General features: G+C 34.8%; 2 protein-coding genes across 5 annotated transcripts; both read left to right on the forward strand.

The window, feature by feature from the left end:
* The first annotated feature begins 661 nt into the window (after nt 1–661).
* LOC7492743 (UDP-D-xylose:L-fucose alpha-1,3-D-xylosyltransferase MGP4) lies at nt 662–3644 on the forward strand. 3 transcript variants are annotated; one of them, XM_024584407.2, is made up of 4 exons: nt 662–1364; nt 1602–1763; nt 2485–2792; nt 3000–3148. In XM_024584407.2, exons 1-3 carry the CDS (start codon nt 885–887, stop codon nt 2770–2772), a joined length of 930 nt encoding a protein of 309 aa, XP_024440175.1. In that variant the 5' UTR covers nt 662–884; the 3' UTR covers nt 2773–2792; nt 3000–3148. The 3 variants fall into 3 exon arrangements, with proteins under 3 accessions (XP_024440175.1, XP_024440176.1, XP_002320168.2); XM_024584408.2 differs by having other exon boundaries at nt 663–1364; nt 2485–2700; nt 2793–3503; XM_002320132.4 differs by having other exon boundaries at nt 667–1364; nt 2485–2700; nt 3000–3644.
* A 3107-nt stretch (nt 3645–6751) lies between these two features.
* Nucleotides 6752–15174, forward strand: LOC7492745 (uncharacterized). Of its 2 annotated transcripts, none has more exons than XM_024585506.2 (14): nt 6752–7412; nt 7510–7596; nt 7794–7903; nt 8050–8100; nt 8503–8674; nt 8933–9250; nt 9330–9533; nt 10284–10769; nt 10887–11096; nt 11744–11932; nt 12500–12663; nt 12778–12930; nt 13019–13097; nt 14038–14599. In XM_024585506.2, exons 1-14 carry the CDS (start codon nt 6960–6962, stop codon nt 14080–14082), a joined length of 2721 nt encoding a protein of 906 aa, XP_024441274.1. In that variant the 5' UTR covers nt 6752–6959; the 3' UTR covers nt 14083–14599. The 2 variants fall into 2 exon arrangements, with proteins under 2 accessions (XP_024441274.1, XP_024441273.1); XM_024585505.2 differs by having other exon boundaries at nt 6753–7412; nt 14392–15174.
* Nucleotides 15175–16669: the final 1495 nt, after the last annotated feature.

Here is a 16669-nt window from a genome sequence, read left to right on the forward strand (position 1 = left end):
CTTCAAAAATTGATTTTTCTTTAAATTAGTCTTCATGTTTTTCTCTTCACTTTTCTTTATGTGTGGTTATTCCGATCCCAAGTTGACTTGAATTTTTCTTCCATTGCTTTTTTATTTTTATTTTGTTTCATCGTTGAGCTTTTTTTTTTTTTTGAGAATCTTGCTTAATTGTTTTTTGTGTTTGTCTTTTATGCAACCGGTCACGAGTTTTGAAAATTAGCTCAAGCTAACTTTAATTATTTTTTTCAAGTTCATCTTTCAACATATATCTTTTTTTAGAATTCATCTTCGTATTTTTTTTTCACTTTCCTCTTTATTGGTCTATCATGATCTCGTATGCCTATGGTTGTGGGGTTAGAGAATAAACCTAGATTGACCTATATTTTTTTTAATTGTTTTTTTTTACCTTTGCTCTTCAATAATAGGTTGTTTGATAGTCGGACTTTATAGTTTTATTCAATTTGTTTTTATTGATGATTTTTATTTTATTTTTTATTAGCACATATTTTTCTTTGATTGAACAAAAAATTATTCCAAGAAATAAAAAACAACATCTTAACATGAAAAAAATTAATCATGTTTCATCCTGATTTTGATCGAGGCACCAAGGTTTAACAAATTAACTATATAAGTGGTTTTTGAAGGAATCCTGACCGGTTCATACTCATGGTTGGGGTCAGAAGATGACCCATCCCGACTGGTCAGACTAAGTTTCGAAACTATGAAAAAACCCCATAATTCTCTGCTATTTTTACCAGCAACCAAAATCACAGATCCAATCAGATAAAACCCAGTAAGACCAAACCCACTCCTGTTCTTCCTCGTCAAATCAAATACATCCTCCAACTCCCAATCCCCACAATTATTTGACAGAAGCTAAAAAAATGCCAACATTCTTGCACCAAAGACCTCTCCACGGCACACTATCTGATCCCTACCCGCTATCACCACGCCAATCTTCCTCCTCCCAACGACAAATTTCACTCTTCAGCCGCACAGGCCTAATAGCCATACTATCCCTCCTCCTAATTCTAGGCGTAATCTTACCCTGGACAGGCACACCCTCAATTTTCTCAGCAACAAAACCTGCCTCGCTTGCAAAATGGCAACAATACACACTACCCCAAGCGGTGGCGTTTGTTGCAAAAAACAAGACAGTGATTGTTTGCGCAGTTAGCCAACCTTACTTGCCATTTTTAAGTAATTGGTTGATCAGTATTTCGAGACAAAAGCATCAAGATAAGGTTCTTGTTATTGCTGAGGATTATGCTACTCTTTATAATGTCAATGAGAGATGGCCTGGTCATGCTGTTCTTGTGCCTCCTGCTCCTGATTCACAGTCTGCTCATAAGTTTGGTTCTCAGGTACTAAATGCAATCCCCCGCCCCCCCCCCCCCCCCCCAACTTTTTTTTTAAGTGAATGCTTTGATTTTTAACTAAGTTCGTAATTGCAGTCAACAATTATCGTTCGTGGCAAATTAAATTACTGTGGTTTGCTATTTTTGGAATTTTGATTTGAAAGTGACAACAAGAAGTTTTTTCGCTTGATTGATAGGATTTATTGTCCTTTTGAAGTGATCTTAATTACCTTCCTTGGGTAGGGATTTTTCAATTTTACATCTAGGAGGCCTCGGCATTTGCTGCACATTTTGGAGCTTGGGTATGATGTGATGTACAATGATGTGGATATGGTGTGGTTAGGAGATCCTTTCCGGTATTTGGAGGGAAACCATGATGTGTACTTCACCGATGACATGGCTGCGGTACGCATACTAACCTGCTTGTAGCTTTGATTGGTGGTGATTTTGAGTTTTAATTCACATATAATTTTTTAATATGACCGCTTCATCTGATTATTGAAAACAGTGGTGGTTAACTTGATTTGAATCTCACATGTTCTTGTTCTCGCTTACCCTATTTAAATCAGTGTGATACTGGCATAATGTTTACTGGAGAGTTTGAGGGGGTTTGGTATATATTGGCTGAAAATCACACCATGAATTAACTTTATTTTTCATAATTTTAGATGCTACCTTGAACTCTCAAATCGTGATATCCATGTCTTTAGATCTCCTGCTTTCTGACTCTTCAGCCAATTAATACTTGTTATTGGAGATAACCCTTCATCGTTAGATGTCTTTTTGTAGCCAATGAACAGGTTGACAATGGATCATTTCCATGCTAAGTCTAGTTTAACTCCATTTCTGGTGATATTGATGGTAGATGTCTTCGTTTTTCTTTTTAGTATTTTGATATTCATATACAACAATGACTGCAACAACAGAGCCTTGATTCCAAACTAGTTGGCATCGGCTACATGGATCATTTCGCATCATTCTTCATGATCGTATGTAATTTGATATTTATATTGTTAGTGAAAACCTAAGACCAAGTAAATGAAGTCTGTCCTTAGACCATACAGTGAATTGGTTTCAGCAATCTTTGTGATAAACATTTGCGTTGCCTTTTTCTTTGCATTACCAGGTGAAGCCACTGGACCATTCCCATGATTTACCACCACCAGGTAAAAAGGGGCGCACTTATATATGTAGTTGCATGATTTTCATGCGTCCCACTGATGGAGCAAAGCTAGTTATGAAGAAATGGATTGAGGAACTTAAAGCTCAGCCTTGGTCCAAAACAAGGAAAGCCAATGATCAGCCTGCTTTTAACTGGGCATTGAATAAAACAGCTGGACAGGTTTTTGCTGACCTTTTAGCGCATCCACATTCTACAAATTGGATTATTGGAAACCTTTTTCTTTGTTTCTGATATAAACAATTCTAATTAAGGTATTGGAAAGGTGTGGACAGTGCTTTGACTATTGAGGCTTACATCTGGAGGAAATTTCAAATTTATGAAGAACCAAGAAACTGAAATGAGTTCAAATTTGCATGCAGAAGACAAATAGTATATTTATGCCACATAGGTTTTCCATGGGTTTTCTAATGGTGCATCAATTACGTTTTGATGCTTGCGTATTCATGATATGTCTGCAGGTGGATCTGTATCTTCTGCCCCAGGCAGCATTCCCAACAGGAGGATTATACTTCAAGAATCAGACATGGGTGCAGGAAACTAAGGGAAAGCACGTCATCATTCACAACAATTACATCACAGGTTTTGAGAAGAAGATAAAGCGTTTCCGTGATTATAGTCTCTGGTTGGTGGATGATCATGCAAGTGAGTCCCCCCTTGGAAAATTATAATGAATCAAAAGACCCTTTGAGTTGTGCCTGCATGGCTAATCACACTCTTTCTTTGCCTCGGATGAAATGCAAGCTGCCAATCGGGTGTTTCTGCCCATCAGCTGTTGGCCATGGAACCGTATAAACAGTATGGAGGATCGGGAGCTTGAGTGTTTTTCTTTCTGTCATTTATTTCATGTTAATAGCTGAGCGCTAGCTTAAGGGTGGATTACTTTTGAAATGGCTCGGTTTATATTCTCTCTCGTAGATGGAATTCATTTCACATAGGAAGTGCAAAGTGCAAATCGGGTGGAATTCATCTCCCCACTCGGCATACGAGTAGTTTGTTGAGTCAATTGGATCTCTGTTTCATATTTTACCACCTTTTAGTGATTAAGCCAACGAACTACTCGCTTAAATTTTTATGCAAACACAGTTTTTCCCCGCTGTACAAAATCAATCATGTCTTCTGAACTCTTTCCAGATCAATTATTGTATCATTTGTGAAGTTCCCAGTCTCGTATGCTCCCATGTGAGTGAATAAACGCATTGATGCTGCTCCTGCTTAGATATTTGATATTGTTTTAACTATTGTTTTTAAAATATATTTTTTTATTTTTTAAAATTTATTACTCTCATCTTATCTAAAAGAACAAAAACATTTAAAAAAATTTGAATTTTTTTTTAAATAATTCTTTTAAAAATATTTTTAAAATATAAAAACGAGGAGATTATAAATTTTAAAAAACAGTAAAGGCAAAGTGTAAAACCAACTCAGCGGTTTCCTATAATTTTTGAAACAGTAGAGGTAAAGTGTAAAATTTAAGTAAAATATTCATGGTAATTTCCTTTTATTTTTATTTTTTTATTTTAAATTCTAGAGATTTACTTGTTTGCCCTGGTCGAATTGCTCTGGGATTTCAGAATTTGTCGAAAAAGCCTCATGTCAATCTCTACGAGTAGCCTAATTCTCTAACCTGTAGCTGGTATTGACTCCAGATCACATGAAAAAATAAAAGAAAAGGAAATAAATTAATTATTAGTGGTCGGGAAAATAAAAATATTTAACTTTCAAATTATTAATTAGTCCTTTTGTTTCTAAAATAAGTTGAGCAGTTTGTATAATTTTAAAAAATAATTAATCAATCTCCACAGTATTAAATATATTTGTAACTTAATCACTTTCATCCATTTCACGTTCTTTTCCAAATTAATTTATTTTCTTATTTTAAAAATAAAAGAAGTTGATAGTGTGAAAAGATTAATAAGAAAAGAAAATATTTTTTAAACTGTCAACGCTAATCAAGAAACTAACCAATTAATTTTTAAAACTAAAAGTACTATTTTATTTCTTAGAAAACTAAAAGGATTAATTTACAATTTACTCCTCTCAATACAGAGCATCGACTCCCACTTCTGGAGACATCTGTTGGATCCCTGGATACGTGGCAGTTCTCACCAATTCATCCCGTGAAAGTTCATAAATAATGTCTGAGTTGACATTAGTTTGACTCCGTTGGGTATTACCTTGTCACAGGAGACAGTTACGACATGAGAAAGTTGGTACATTGATAAGATCACTATGATTAAAAGGTCATGAGATTGCATTCAGGTTTTTGGCTCAGCGGCAGAGATAAGGTTTTCTTATCTTTGTCATCTGCGTTGAAGGCTCAGCATGCATTTTTGTTATCCCCGTGATATTTTACTTATCTACTGAGCTTGCAGGGTATTCAGTGGATCTGGGAATTAGTTGTGGTGCGCGTAAGCTGACCCGGACACCTTGAGTTACCAAAAAAAAAAAGGTCATAAGTTTTTTGATAAGTCAGTATGTTTTTTAAAAAGTTATTTTATAAAATAAGATATATGCAGAAATATTTAGGGAAGTAGTATATTTAAGAGGGTTGTAATTAGCATATGTAGTGCGTGAGTTATGTATATTAATTGCAACTCATGTGTCGTTATAAATGGTATCTGCAACTCTTATAATGAAAGCATCATAGGGCAAACTATTCTGCTATTGACTGTTTGCCTGAATAAATAACAATTCACACAATTATAAATAACAAGTTTTTTAGCATCAAAACAATTCATTTAGAAAATTTAGACTTACGATTAACAAAAAATGACATTTTATTAGAAATTATGCTAACCATACTTCTATTTATAATTCTCATAACATGTAATAACTTGTAACTATATCTAATAATTTTCTCGGCTCGTATAAGTGCTTGGAGCACTCGTGTACGAGTTTGTAATATACATGCATGTGTGAGGAGGATCAGTAACATCTTAGCTCGTGGACGGGTCTGAGACTCTCGTGGACGAGCCTGGGACGCTCATTGATGGACGAACATCCCCAACACTCCCGCGATAAACAATCACATTTTTCATTAATGTTGCTTCAAGACGCTCAACCTCTTAAAGTTCACTATGATATAAATTAAGCGTAATATTGACCACAATACATTTCATCTCACTGTCACCTTTATGGATAGTCGTTACTACTTGCTAAGCTTCATATACCAAGTAATTAATCTATATAAATATATCAAAAACAACTAGTAGTCGTCATCCATAATAAAATTAATTTGATATTTAATAAATATAAAACAATATTGCATATTAATCGATTATATCTCAGATATCAGGGGCATCGTACATTGAATTTTATGACATCTTGAGAAATGTAGTCAGATCAGTGTAATGCAACTACGCATGATAAATAGATATCATGGTACATTGGATTTTGACTAGAAGACAATTTTTAAAAAGTTCATATGAAAAAATTTAATTGTTTACTCAACTACTACCTCTATATTTTTTTTTAATATGTTAATGTCAAAAATAATTTTTAAAAAGTAATAAAAATATTATTTTAATACATTTTCAAGTAAAAATTATTTTAAAAAACAACCGCTACCACTCTCTCAAATATCTTCTAAATATTACTACTTAAATCAACGTGTTTTTGTTTACAGACGCACATACATATAAAAAAATCTCATCAAAAACAATTTCTAGCACAATCATAAATATCCCTTAACCATATTAAGAGCATACACTAGCATGATTAGATACTTCTATTCTTGCCACGATTCCAACTCCAAGCCGTGGAGAAGGACATAATTTCCCCTCTTTTTTTTCCCTTCACTTATAGATGGGGTGACCTTAATTTAAAATTAAATCCGATTGTCAAACTATATAATCAATAAACTTGTCACTTGCATATTAATAGAAAACTAACCAAAAGATTCCTGTGACTCTGGCAGGATATCAACATCCCAGCACCCGTGCTACTTTTTTTTTATTTTTTCCCTCTCGAAAGAAATCCCTTTTCCTTCGGGGCTTTCGTGTCCCTATAATAATCTATCAACATTTTTTTCATTATTATTGCTGTAATAAATTTTATTTTTATTATGTTGCTAGTAATTAATATGAATACAATTAAATTAAGAAAAAGAAATGAAAAATCTTTATGTTTTAAGACAATCATTATAATATTGAGGGATATTAGATTTTGTACGATTTTTCAGGACTACATATCGATGTCCCTCACATCACCTCACCAAAAACCAGCTCACGTTGATAACGACAGAAAAACAAACAAATCCAACACCCTTCCTGACCTTTCACTCTCTCTCCCCGCCACAAGCATCTTGCAGTCGCTCTACTTTGCCCTGCGTGTATATTTTCTCTTTCAACATCGATTAGCTTATCTGCATGTCGCTCTACAGAGGAGGCAAAGAGTTGAATTTTTTTATGGAACTCTAAATGGGTTCATTAGAGACGGGAGGAATCTCCTTCAAAAGAGACAAAAACACTCTCATTCGTTCTTATTCAGCTGGTAGAACTGAAAGACACCCCTTTTTGTATAGACCCAGATCAAGTTTTTCTCGTTTCTTGCGTTTCAAGAAGTTAGATTACATTCAATGGATTTGTACTGTTGCTGTTTTTCTCTTCTTTGTAGTTCTCTTTCAGATGTTTTTGCCTGGTTCTGTGGTTGAGAAATCTGAACTAGGTTCTTCTCCATGGAGAGGAATGGAATTGGTTGATAAGGATTTGTGGTATCTGAAGGAGATTGGTGGGTTAGATTTTGGTGAAGATATTAAGTTTCAACCTTCGAAGATATTACAACATTTTCGAAAAGAAAATAGAGAGATGAATATGTCATTTAGTAACAGGACATTAAGTCGTTTTCCTTATAGGAAACCCCAGCTTGCATTGGTTAGTTCTCACTACTCTTTACTAATCCACTGTTCTCCTTTTGTTAAATTTTTTTGGTGGGGTTGACTTGTGGTCTAAATAGTGTTTTTTAATACAGGTATTTGCGGATCTGTTGGTTGATCCACACCAGCTGTTAATGGTGACTGTTGCTACTGCATTGCAAGAGATTGGCTACACAATTCATGTATGTATTTTGGTACTTGAATTGTTATGCCGAGTGTGTGAATAAAAAGTGAATTGCTCGACCAAAATTTGTGCATCTTTCTTTTTATTTGCAATTTTACCCCAATTCCCAAGTACCCTTAAGCTGTAAAGCAAATTTCAAAGATATGCCATTCTTCTTACTTCTTTGCATCAAATTTATTGGAATTTGTTTGGCAGGTTTATTCACTAGGAGATGGTCCTGCGCAAAGCATTTGGAAGAGCATGAGATCTCCAGTTAACATCATCCAAATCAGCCACAAAATGGAGATTGCTGTTGATTGGCTAAAGTATGCATGGCACTCTACTGCCTTTCAGAAACACGATGAACTTTTAAATATGCCGTCTTTTGTTTTTGAAATTAATCAAGCATGTTTTGTGTCATTGGATTTGGATGCTTTTGGTTGCATCTAATTTTGATGTATTTTTTTTGCAGCTATGATGGCATACTTGTGAATTCTCTAGAAACGAAGAGTGTCTTCTCTTGGTAAGATGAATTACCATCTTTTTTTCAAATGAAAGATATACCTCAAAAAATAATGCTTTCTTCAATCCTTTTCTTCTTTTCAATTAATTCTATTATTTTGGGCAATCCTATGTGATTAGTCTTTCATAAGCAGTCAATTAAAAATGAGGCTATTTAGTATTGTAATGATTAGAGAAATGTCCTTACCCTAGAATCATAATCGCCCTATGCCTGAGACTTGATGGCCCGTGCAAATTAAAATGCTAAGTGTGTTGTCTGATAAATTAGTGTACTTGGGGCTTAACTTTATCACTTTGTTCTTGTTGAAATATATATACGAGGATAGGAGCTGTGTGTACTTTTGTTAATTTATGCGAGAAGTTATTTGTGACTCAATTAACATGAATGATTTCACTTTAACAGTTTTATGCAGGAACCTTTCAAGTCTGTGCCTCTTATATGGACCATCAATGAAAGAACACTCGCTACTCATTCAAGACAGTACACTTCAAGTTGGCAAATTGAGCTTCTGTATGATTGGAGAAAAGCTTTCAACCGGGCTACAGTAGTTGTCTTCCCAAATCATGTCCTTCCGGTAATTGGCTACGATATAACTTCACCTTATGGACACTGTCTGAAATTTCCATGGGATTAATCTGGACTTGCAGATAAAATGATAAAATGAAACTCCCCAATAAATCTCATCTATATTAAAAAAAAAACCAATAATCCAATAAATAGCAATAAGCAACTTAATGTTTTGTAACATGACTGTGTTCTGATGTTGTCATACTCATGCTATTAACATTGGAGCTGAAGTTAACATTTATCTCCATTTCTGCATTTCAAACAGATGATGTACTCTGCATTTGACACTGGAAACTATTATGTTATTCCTGGTTCTCCTGCTGATATATGGGAAACAGAAACTACAATGGCATTGTATAATGATGAAATACATGTGAAGATGGGCTATGAACCCGATGACATTGTCATTGCAATTGTGGGAAGTCAATTTTTGTACAGGGGTTTGTGGCTGGAGCATGCACTTGTTTTGAAGGCTCTATTGCCACTTTTTGCAGAATTTTCATTAGATAATAATTCAAAATCTCATCTCAAAATCATTATTTTAAGTGGGGATCCTACTGGCAACTACAGTGTGGCTGTTGAGGTATGATTTAGATGCTTGCCTGCAGAGTTCTTACCTCTGAAAATAGATGCCAATTTCTGTGATCTCTTTGTTTCCTCAGGCTATTGCTGCTAACTTGAGTTATCCAAGAGGTACTGTAAAGCACTTTGCTGTTGATGATGATGTGGGCAGTCCCCTCGGTGCAGCTGATCTTGTGATATATGGATCCTTCCTTGAGGAGCAGTCTTTTCCTGAAATTTTGGTGAAAGCCATGTCCATTGGAAAACCCATCATAACCCCAGATCTCTCCATGATCAGGAAATATGTAAGCCTTACTGATTTCTCATCTTCAGTCTTCATGCACCAGCAGATTGAATTCACAATGTACATTGATTTAATGGATGATTTGAAAGGTGATCTCATATTCCTGAGTTGTATCAACTCAACTACTCTCTTCATTACATAGGGTGGATCACTAGTCTTTCAGGTTTTTCATTTTTTTCAGCTCTATTAAGGCACAATTATCTTGATGAATAAATCCATCAGGTCTTATTCATAGCCTAAACCCGAGTTCTTATGAGCCTTATTCTGACCTTGTATTTCTATGAATTAGATTCCTCTCTTCACCAGAGCAATAACTTATTCACTTGCCTGATTTGTTTTGCTTTATATAATCTTACAAGTCACTCATCTCAATACCCCCATGTAGAATCCAATCATTTCTTTGTCGTCACATCAGGAACATTCTTTAATAATTCTTGTTGCTACCTCATCAAAACTAATATTCTTGTTTAGAGAATAACCCTCTTCCAGTCAATTTACAATGAGACACAAGTTCTGTCCAGTTCAATATAGTTACTGCTCTTCTTTGAAGTTAGTGGCGCTGGAAACTAGCAGTTCATAATTTTTGGCATTAACAATTTATTGTCAGGAATTTTGCGAAATACCAAATACACAATGATTGATAAAATGTTATTGGTATCAGATTTTTATTTTTCATTATTGTGAATCATTTTCTTGTTACACACCTATGTTTATTAAGCAAACTACTGACTGTATTAGCAATAACTATTAGGTTGATGACAGGGTGAATGGCTATCTTTTTCCTAAGGAAAACCTCAAGGTTCTAACACAGATTGTATTGCAAGCGATCTCCAAAGGGACATTATCACCTCTGGCTCGTAATATCGCGTCAATGGGAAAAAATACTGCTAAAAACCTCATGGTTCTAGAAACCGTTGAAGGCTATGCTACACTACTTGAAAATGTTGTTGAGCTTCCATCAGAAGTCACACCTCCTAAGGCTGTTTCAGAAATTCCTCCAAAACTGAAAAAAGAGTGGTGCTGGCATCTATTTAAAGCATTTATGAATTCTACGCATGAAGACAGAACTTTGAAAAGTTCCAGATATTTAAAAACAGTTGAGGAGCAGTGGAACTATATGCAAAAAGAGAGCTCTGGTTCCATAGCTGCTACTAATGATTCATTCTCATATGACATTTGGGAGGAAGAGAGAAATATTATGATGCTCAATACTAGAAAGAGAAGAGAGGAAGAAGAGGTAAGTGTTTGTGCAGTGATAATTTATTAAGAGTAAATTTTGGATGGAACAGGTCTTCTTGTCTTCCATTCTTGAAGTGCATCCTTTGTAAAATTTGACCCTTGGGATATTTGGCAGCTAAAAGATAGAACTGATCAACCTCATGGAACATGGGAGGATGTGTATAAAAGTGCCAAAAGGGCTGATCGTTCCAGGAATGATTTACATGAAAGGGATGAAGGAGAACTTTTGAGGACAGGGCAACCATTATGCATTTATGAACCGTATTTTGGGGAAGGAACCTGGTCTTTTCTTCACCAAAGTTCGCTTTATCGTGGAATAGGATTGGTGAGTTTGCATCTCTGTATTTCATCCTGATAACCCATGTCATTTTCTCTGTTTTTCTTTAAGTTAACTTTTGTGTTCGATCTGATGATTGTTCCCAACATGATAGACACCACCTTCCTTTAATATGTAGCATACGGGAAAAAAATCTTTTATGCCAAGTTTAAAGATTCTACTTTCCAAAGGTGTTCATTGCTTGAACTTTCAATCTTAATCTCTTCGCCATTTAGCAAGTTGAGGAAAAGGTAAATGGGCAGTAACTCACTTTGAATAATATCTTTATTTATGTATCTGTAAGCTTATTTGCATATTGCCTAGCATCATGGTGTGTTTTACCTCATCTTCTTATAGTTAATGAATTTGAAGACTGGTACATATAACCGAACCATATGGTGTGTTTTACCGGCAACATGATTTGTTTTTGGTTGGCACTTGCTGGGAATATTATACTCTTCTTGCATTGAAGGAATTTGAAGCCCTTAGTTACATACTCCTTTGCAATTGTAACTAAACCATGTTCCGGTTTCTATTCTATGGGTCTTGCTTTATACTTCTGCTTTTAGCTAGATAACTTGTAAATTTTGATGGAACTTGTATAAAAGAGGTTTTTATCTTTCCTGCCTGTTTTTATACACTGACAATGGTTGCAGTCCACAAAAGGTCGAAGGCCCAGGACAGATGACATCGATGCCCCCTCCCGTCTATCACTTCTTAGCAAGCCATACTACCGAGATGCCCTAGGTGAATATGGAGCTTTTTTTGCAATCGCAAATCGGATTGACCGTATTCATAAGAATTCTTGGATAGGGTTTCAATCTTGGAGAGCAACGGCAAGGAAGGTATATGATGATTCCCTATTTTCTGTCTACCCTATGTTCTTTTCGTTTAATGTTGTTTGCTCTGCCTTACATGCTGTTTTCAAGACTTGGTATTGGTCTTTAATACTGCATTTTTGGTCATTCAGACTGATCTTGGCAGAACATTAATAGATTTGGTTCTACTGTAAAATTTGGCTAACACAAGGTTACTTGCAACCATGAAGCTTTTGAGCTCATGTGGTGGCTGAACAGATTAATCGATGCATACCATGCAACTATAGCTACAGTTGTGATTTGCCTTTACTTTGAAATGAGCTAGATTGATGGAAGGTTTTCTGAGATTCTAGTCCCTAATTTCCTCTTGCATTACCTAACTATGAGTAGTTACCATTTCAGTTCTGTCATCTATGGAAGTAATGAGTTTATTGTTATAACCTTTAGAAATTTATTCTTAAATAAAAGAACAGCACTCTTATTTCCTTGGGATCTTGATTTATGGAATGCTAGCAAGTGAAAGTTAAACGAAGGTGATCTCATAATTTATTTCATGCATATAATGGACTATATCTTACTGTGGGGTATGAATAGGCATCTTTGTCTAGGATTGCTGAAAAGGCATTGGTAGATGCTATAGAATCACGAAAGCATGGGGACTCACTTTACTTTTGGGTTCGCATGGACATGGATCCAAGAAACGACTTACAGAGCGACTTTTGGTCATTCTGTGATGCTATAAACGCTGGAAATTGCAAGTAAGAGCCATGCTTGTTTATCTCAAGATTTATTATGGAAATCTTGAAAATTTCACTCCTTTCTCCGTTTAATTTTTTTAGCTGATTTCACCTTTTAATTGTTGGTGGTTGAAGGTTAGCTTTTTCTGAGGCTCTTAAGAGGATGTATGGCATCAAGCATGATTTGGAATTTTTGCCACCCATGCCTGAAGATGGGGATACATGGTCTGTCATGCTGAGTTTTGCTTTGCCAACAAGGTCCTTCCTAGAGTTTGTAATGTTTTCAAGGTGTGATAAGTTGTTCCTGCTGACTTGGTAATTCAAAAACTTCAAGCATAAGTTGGTTCAGATGCCTGATTTGAACTGTTGAGTGCAGAATGTTTGTGGACGCACTGGATGCACAGATGTATGATGAGCACCATCAAAGTGGACGATGTTATCTGAGTCTAGCTAAGGTAACTTTTGAGTTTTCTGTTATTGCCTGCATGAAACGTGTCCCTTATTGGAATTTTGTTTGGATACTATTATAAGCAGTGTTGTCAAGAGGCGCTGAGGCACGGGCCTGGGCGCTCCAGGTGAGGCAAGACCCCCCCCCCCCCCCCAGCGCCTTTTATTTTTCCAGGCAAGGCAGTTTAACTAGCTTGCCTGGAGTGCAAGCACTCGGCACTGAAGCAAGCGCTTGGTCAAAATATATGTTCTTTTTTCTTTTTTTTTAATTGATGTGTTTTGACTGATTTGCTCATATTTTTTCAAGTCAACACCAAAAATAATTGAAGGGTTTAGTTGTAAAAGTAAAAAGTATTGTTTAAAAAGAAAAAATGATCATCAAAATAGAGTTGGAGGCACATTTGGCAGCCATGCTTTTCCAAAGAATCAGGTACATCTTTTTGTTTGTTTCTTCTTCATTTATTTTTTTCTTCTTAACTTATGTGGCCTCTCTCAATTTTATTTCTTCTTTACCTGTCTCTTTCTCTCTCTTTAAATATCCATGGTTTTATGCTGCTGCAATTTTTACTCTTTTTTTTTTAATAAAAGAATATTTCTCAAATCTCAAGTTCATAACTCATCAAACTTCAATTGATTTTTTTTTTCTAGTTGTGTTTATTGTTTTTGAAACTTGAGTTTCAAACTTCACAAGTTGATTTTTTTTTCTTGTCGTGTTTATTGTTTTTTTAATCATCCTAGTTTATTCCAAACTTTAGCATTTTAAGTTTATCTATTTTAATCTACTTGCTCTTTTAATTGTCTAATTTTGTTTTTAAAGATGAATAGTATAACTTTTTATGTCTAAATTAAAATATTCTGAGTTTCACTTTGATTTTCTAATCTTAATTTTTAACACACACACATATATATATTATTTGAATTTATAGCATAGTGCCTTGTTTTATTTAGGCATGCACCAGGCGCTTTGGGCATTTGACAGCCTTGACGCCTTAGGGCGCCTCTCGCTTTTGACAGCACTATTATGGTTGAAATCAAGGTCACTGAAGCTCAGTTTACCCTTCAAGCTCATTACGAATAAAATGTCCAAGTTACTTCTACAACCTTCCAATTGACCTTGCCATCAAGTTGGGTCACTTGGTGTGTGAAATAATTGACTGGCAAATTATTTTTGTGTGGGATTATTGTTTGCAAGATATGCTGCTGGAACAGTCAAATATTCATCTCAGGTTCCCTCAAAATGGACAGATAGCTCTGAGATCATTTTACAACCACGTACAATTTTTTTTTTAAAATGTATTGCAGGATAAGCATTGCTACTCACGGGTTCTTGAGCTGCTTATAAATGTCTGGGCATACCACAGTGCAAGGCAGATGGTGTACGTGAACCCTGAGACTGGCTTGATGCAAGAGCAGCATGCAGTCAAGAGTCGCAGAGGCAATATTTGGGTCAAATGGTTCTCATACAGCATCCTTAAGAGCATGGATGAGGACTTGGCTGAAGAGGCAGATTCTGATCAGCCCAAGAGAAGATGGTTATGGCCATCAACAGGCGAGGTTGTATGGCAAGGATTATTTGAGAAAGAGAGAAATCTGCGGAATCATCAGAAAGAGAAGAGGAGACAGCAAAGCAAGGACAAACAACAAAGAATGAGGAAAAAACGCCGTCAACCAGTGCTGGGGAAATATGTGAAGCCCCCACCGGAGGACATAGAAAATTCAAACTCTACGGTGTCCATGTCGGAATCTTTGTAGCATTAAGTTCAGGCTGGGCAGCATTGGAGGTAGGGTCTAGTTTGATCATTCTTTTATTGTTGATTTTTCCTCTTCAGTTCATTTATTTGGCAGATAGGATGCATGCTTTTGTATCTTTTATACGAAGGGGTTTGTATGTAAGTAGCTGCATCCTACGTCGTTAGTGTTGTTGATGAGTGTGTATACTAATTTTCCCTTTTCTTTTCATTCTCTCCACACCCCATTGTAGAGGTTGTTGCGTTCATGACAGAAAAACGAGGGAGAAATTGTAATTTCCAGATTTCTCTTTAGAATTTCCGACATTTACCATGGCCCTGATTGCCAGTTATAGAACTGTTCCGATCCATACTGAAGACGAGAGAAGCCTGTTGGTTTCTTTTTTTCTTGCAAGACAAATAGTGTAATTTAAATTCTCACACGACAGTCTAGAAAGATCACACATTCACCCTCTTCTAAGCAGGACAACAGCTGCAACAGCAGGCATTATCCTCGAGCGTGGAGGTGTTACCTAACAAAAAATCTTGACCAAACTAACAGAAACTCCAATATTTATTCCTGTTGGAAAACTCGAGTTTGTTCTTTATCACCCGCACGTCTATTAACAGTTAATAGCATCTACACGGTAATTTTTTGAGTGCCTGTTCTTTTCATTTTTTTATTTAATTGAAGTGTCATTTTTCAATAATTTATTAATTGAGTGTTTTTTTTTTAATTCATTAGCTAATAGTTCATGTTTTCACCGGTTGATATCATTATATAGGATAAATGTTTTTGAAAAACATTTTGCTAATAGTTCATGTTTTCACCGGTTGTTATTATATAGGATAAAAAGTTGGAAAAAAAGTTAGTGGTGGATTCTCGTAAACCTGTTTGGGAATGGTTGTGATTATTTTTTAAAGTATTTTTCGTGCTGAAATGCATTAAAATAATATTTTTTTAATTTTTAAAAAATTATTTTTAAAATCAGTATATCAAAACGATTCAAAACATATAAAAAAATTAATTTTTAACTAAAAAAAATTAAATTTTTAAGAACGCGGTTCGTACCGCGTTTTCAAATGGTGTCGTTCTTGTTGTGTGACTTAACTTAAAATTGTCATATTTTTAAAAAATAATTAATTTCTTAACTTACCAAAATACCAAAATAAAAGTGGAGATATGTTTGGTTTTAGCGAAAATGGAGGAAATTGAATGAATCTAAGATCTATTTTTCTCTTTTTAAGGTGAACTAGTTTTTTTTTTTTAATAAATTTAATATATGTTTTTTTTGTTGTTCAAATTCTTTATTTATTTTCTTGGTCAACATGACTTATATAAAGATGTTTAGTAATTATTAAAGGAATCTATTTAGAAGTATACGAAATAGACAAAACAAGATATTATCTAAAAAGTAATGATTATTTCTATAACTGTTGATATTTTTAATTCAACTTTTTTCCTTATTTTTTTTTAATTTCATTATTAATTTTTTTTAACAATTATTAAAGTTATCTTTAAATACACCAGAATCACATCATAAAAACTCTTATACAATTTAATTTAAACCCAAGTTAGGAGAGGATTCGGGTCAAGAGGTATTTTCCATGTCCATATCATCATTTTTTTTAATTTTATTCTTATTTTTTTTAATTGATTTTTCATTTGTTTTTGGACTGATCATATCAACTGGATCATGTTAGAACAACTTTAACTTAGTTTAATTTTAAACCCGAGCTAAATAAGATATTGATTCAGAATATTTTTTTTATTTGTTAATTTTATCCTCAAACTTTTTTTACCAATTATCCAGCTTGTTTTTAGACCACTTAAGTTAACTAAAACACATCTG

This window comes from Populus trichocarpa, chromosome 14, assembly GCF_000002775.5.
Source record: "Populus trichocarpa isolate Nisqually-1 chromosome 14, P.trichocarpa_v4.1, whole genome shotgun sequence".
Classification (NCBI taxonomy): domain Eukaryota; kingdom Viridiplantae; phylum Streptophyta; class Magnoliopsida; order Malpighiales; family Salicaceae; genus Populus; species Populus trichocarpa.

Bases quoted from the DNA above. Each gene is read 5' to 3' on its own strand.
- LOC7492743 (XM_002320132.4), top strand. From the start codon at position 885: ATGCCAACATTCTTGCACCAAAGACCTCTCCACGGCACACTATCTGAT. The intron at 1,764-2,484 runs GTACGCATACTA...TTGCATTACCAG, and splicing joins TCACCGATGACATGGCTGCG to GTGAAGCCACTGGACCATTC. The intron at 2,701-2,999 runs GTTTTTGCTGAC...ATATGTCTGCAG, and splicing joins TGAATAAAACAGCTGGACAG to GTGGATCTGTATCTTCTGCC.
- LOC7492745 (XM_024585505.2), top strand. From the start codon at position 6,960: ATGGGTTCATTAGAGACGGGAGGAATCTCCTTCAAAAGAGACAAAAAC. The intron at 7,597-7,793 runs GTATGTATTTTG...TTTGTTTGGCAG, and splicing joins AGATTGGCTACACAATTCAT to GTTTATTCACTAGGAGATGG. The intron at 9,251-9,329 runs GTATGATTTAGA...TTGTTTCCTCAG, and splicing joins ACTACAGTGTGGCTGTTGAG to GCTATTGCTGCTAACTTGAG.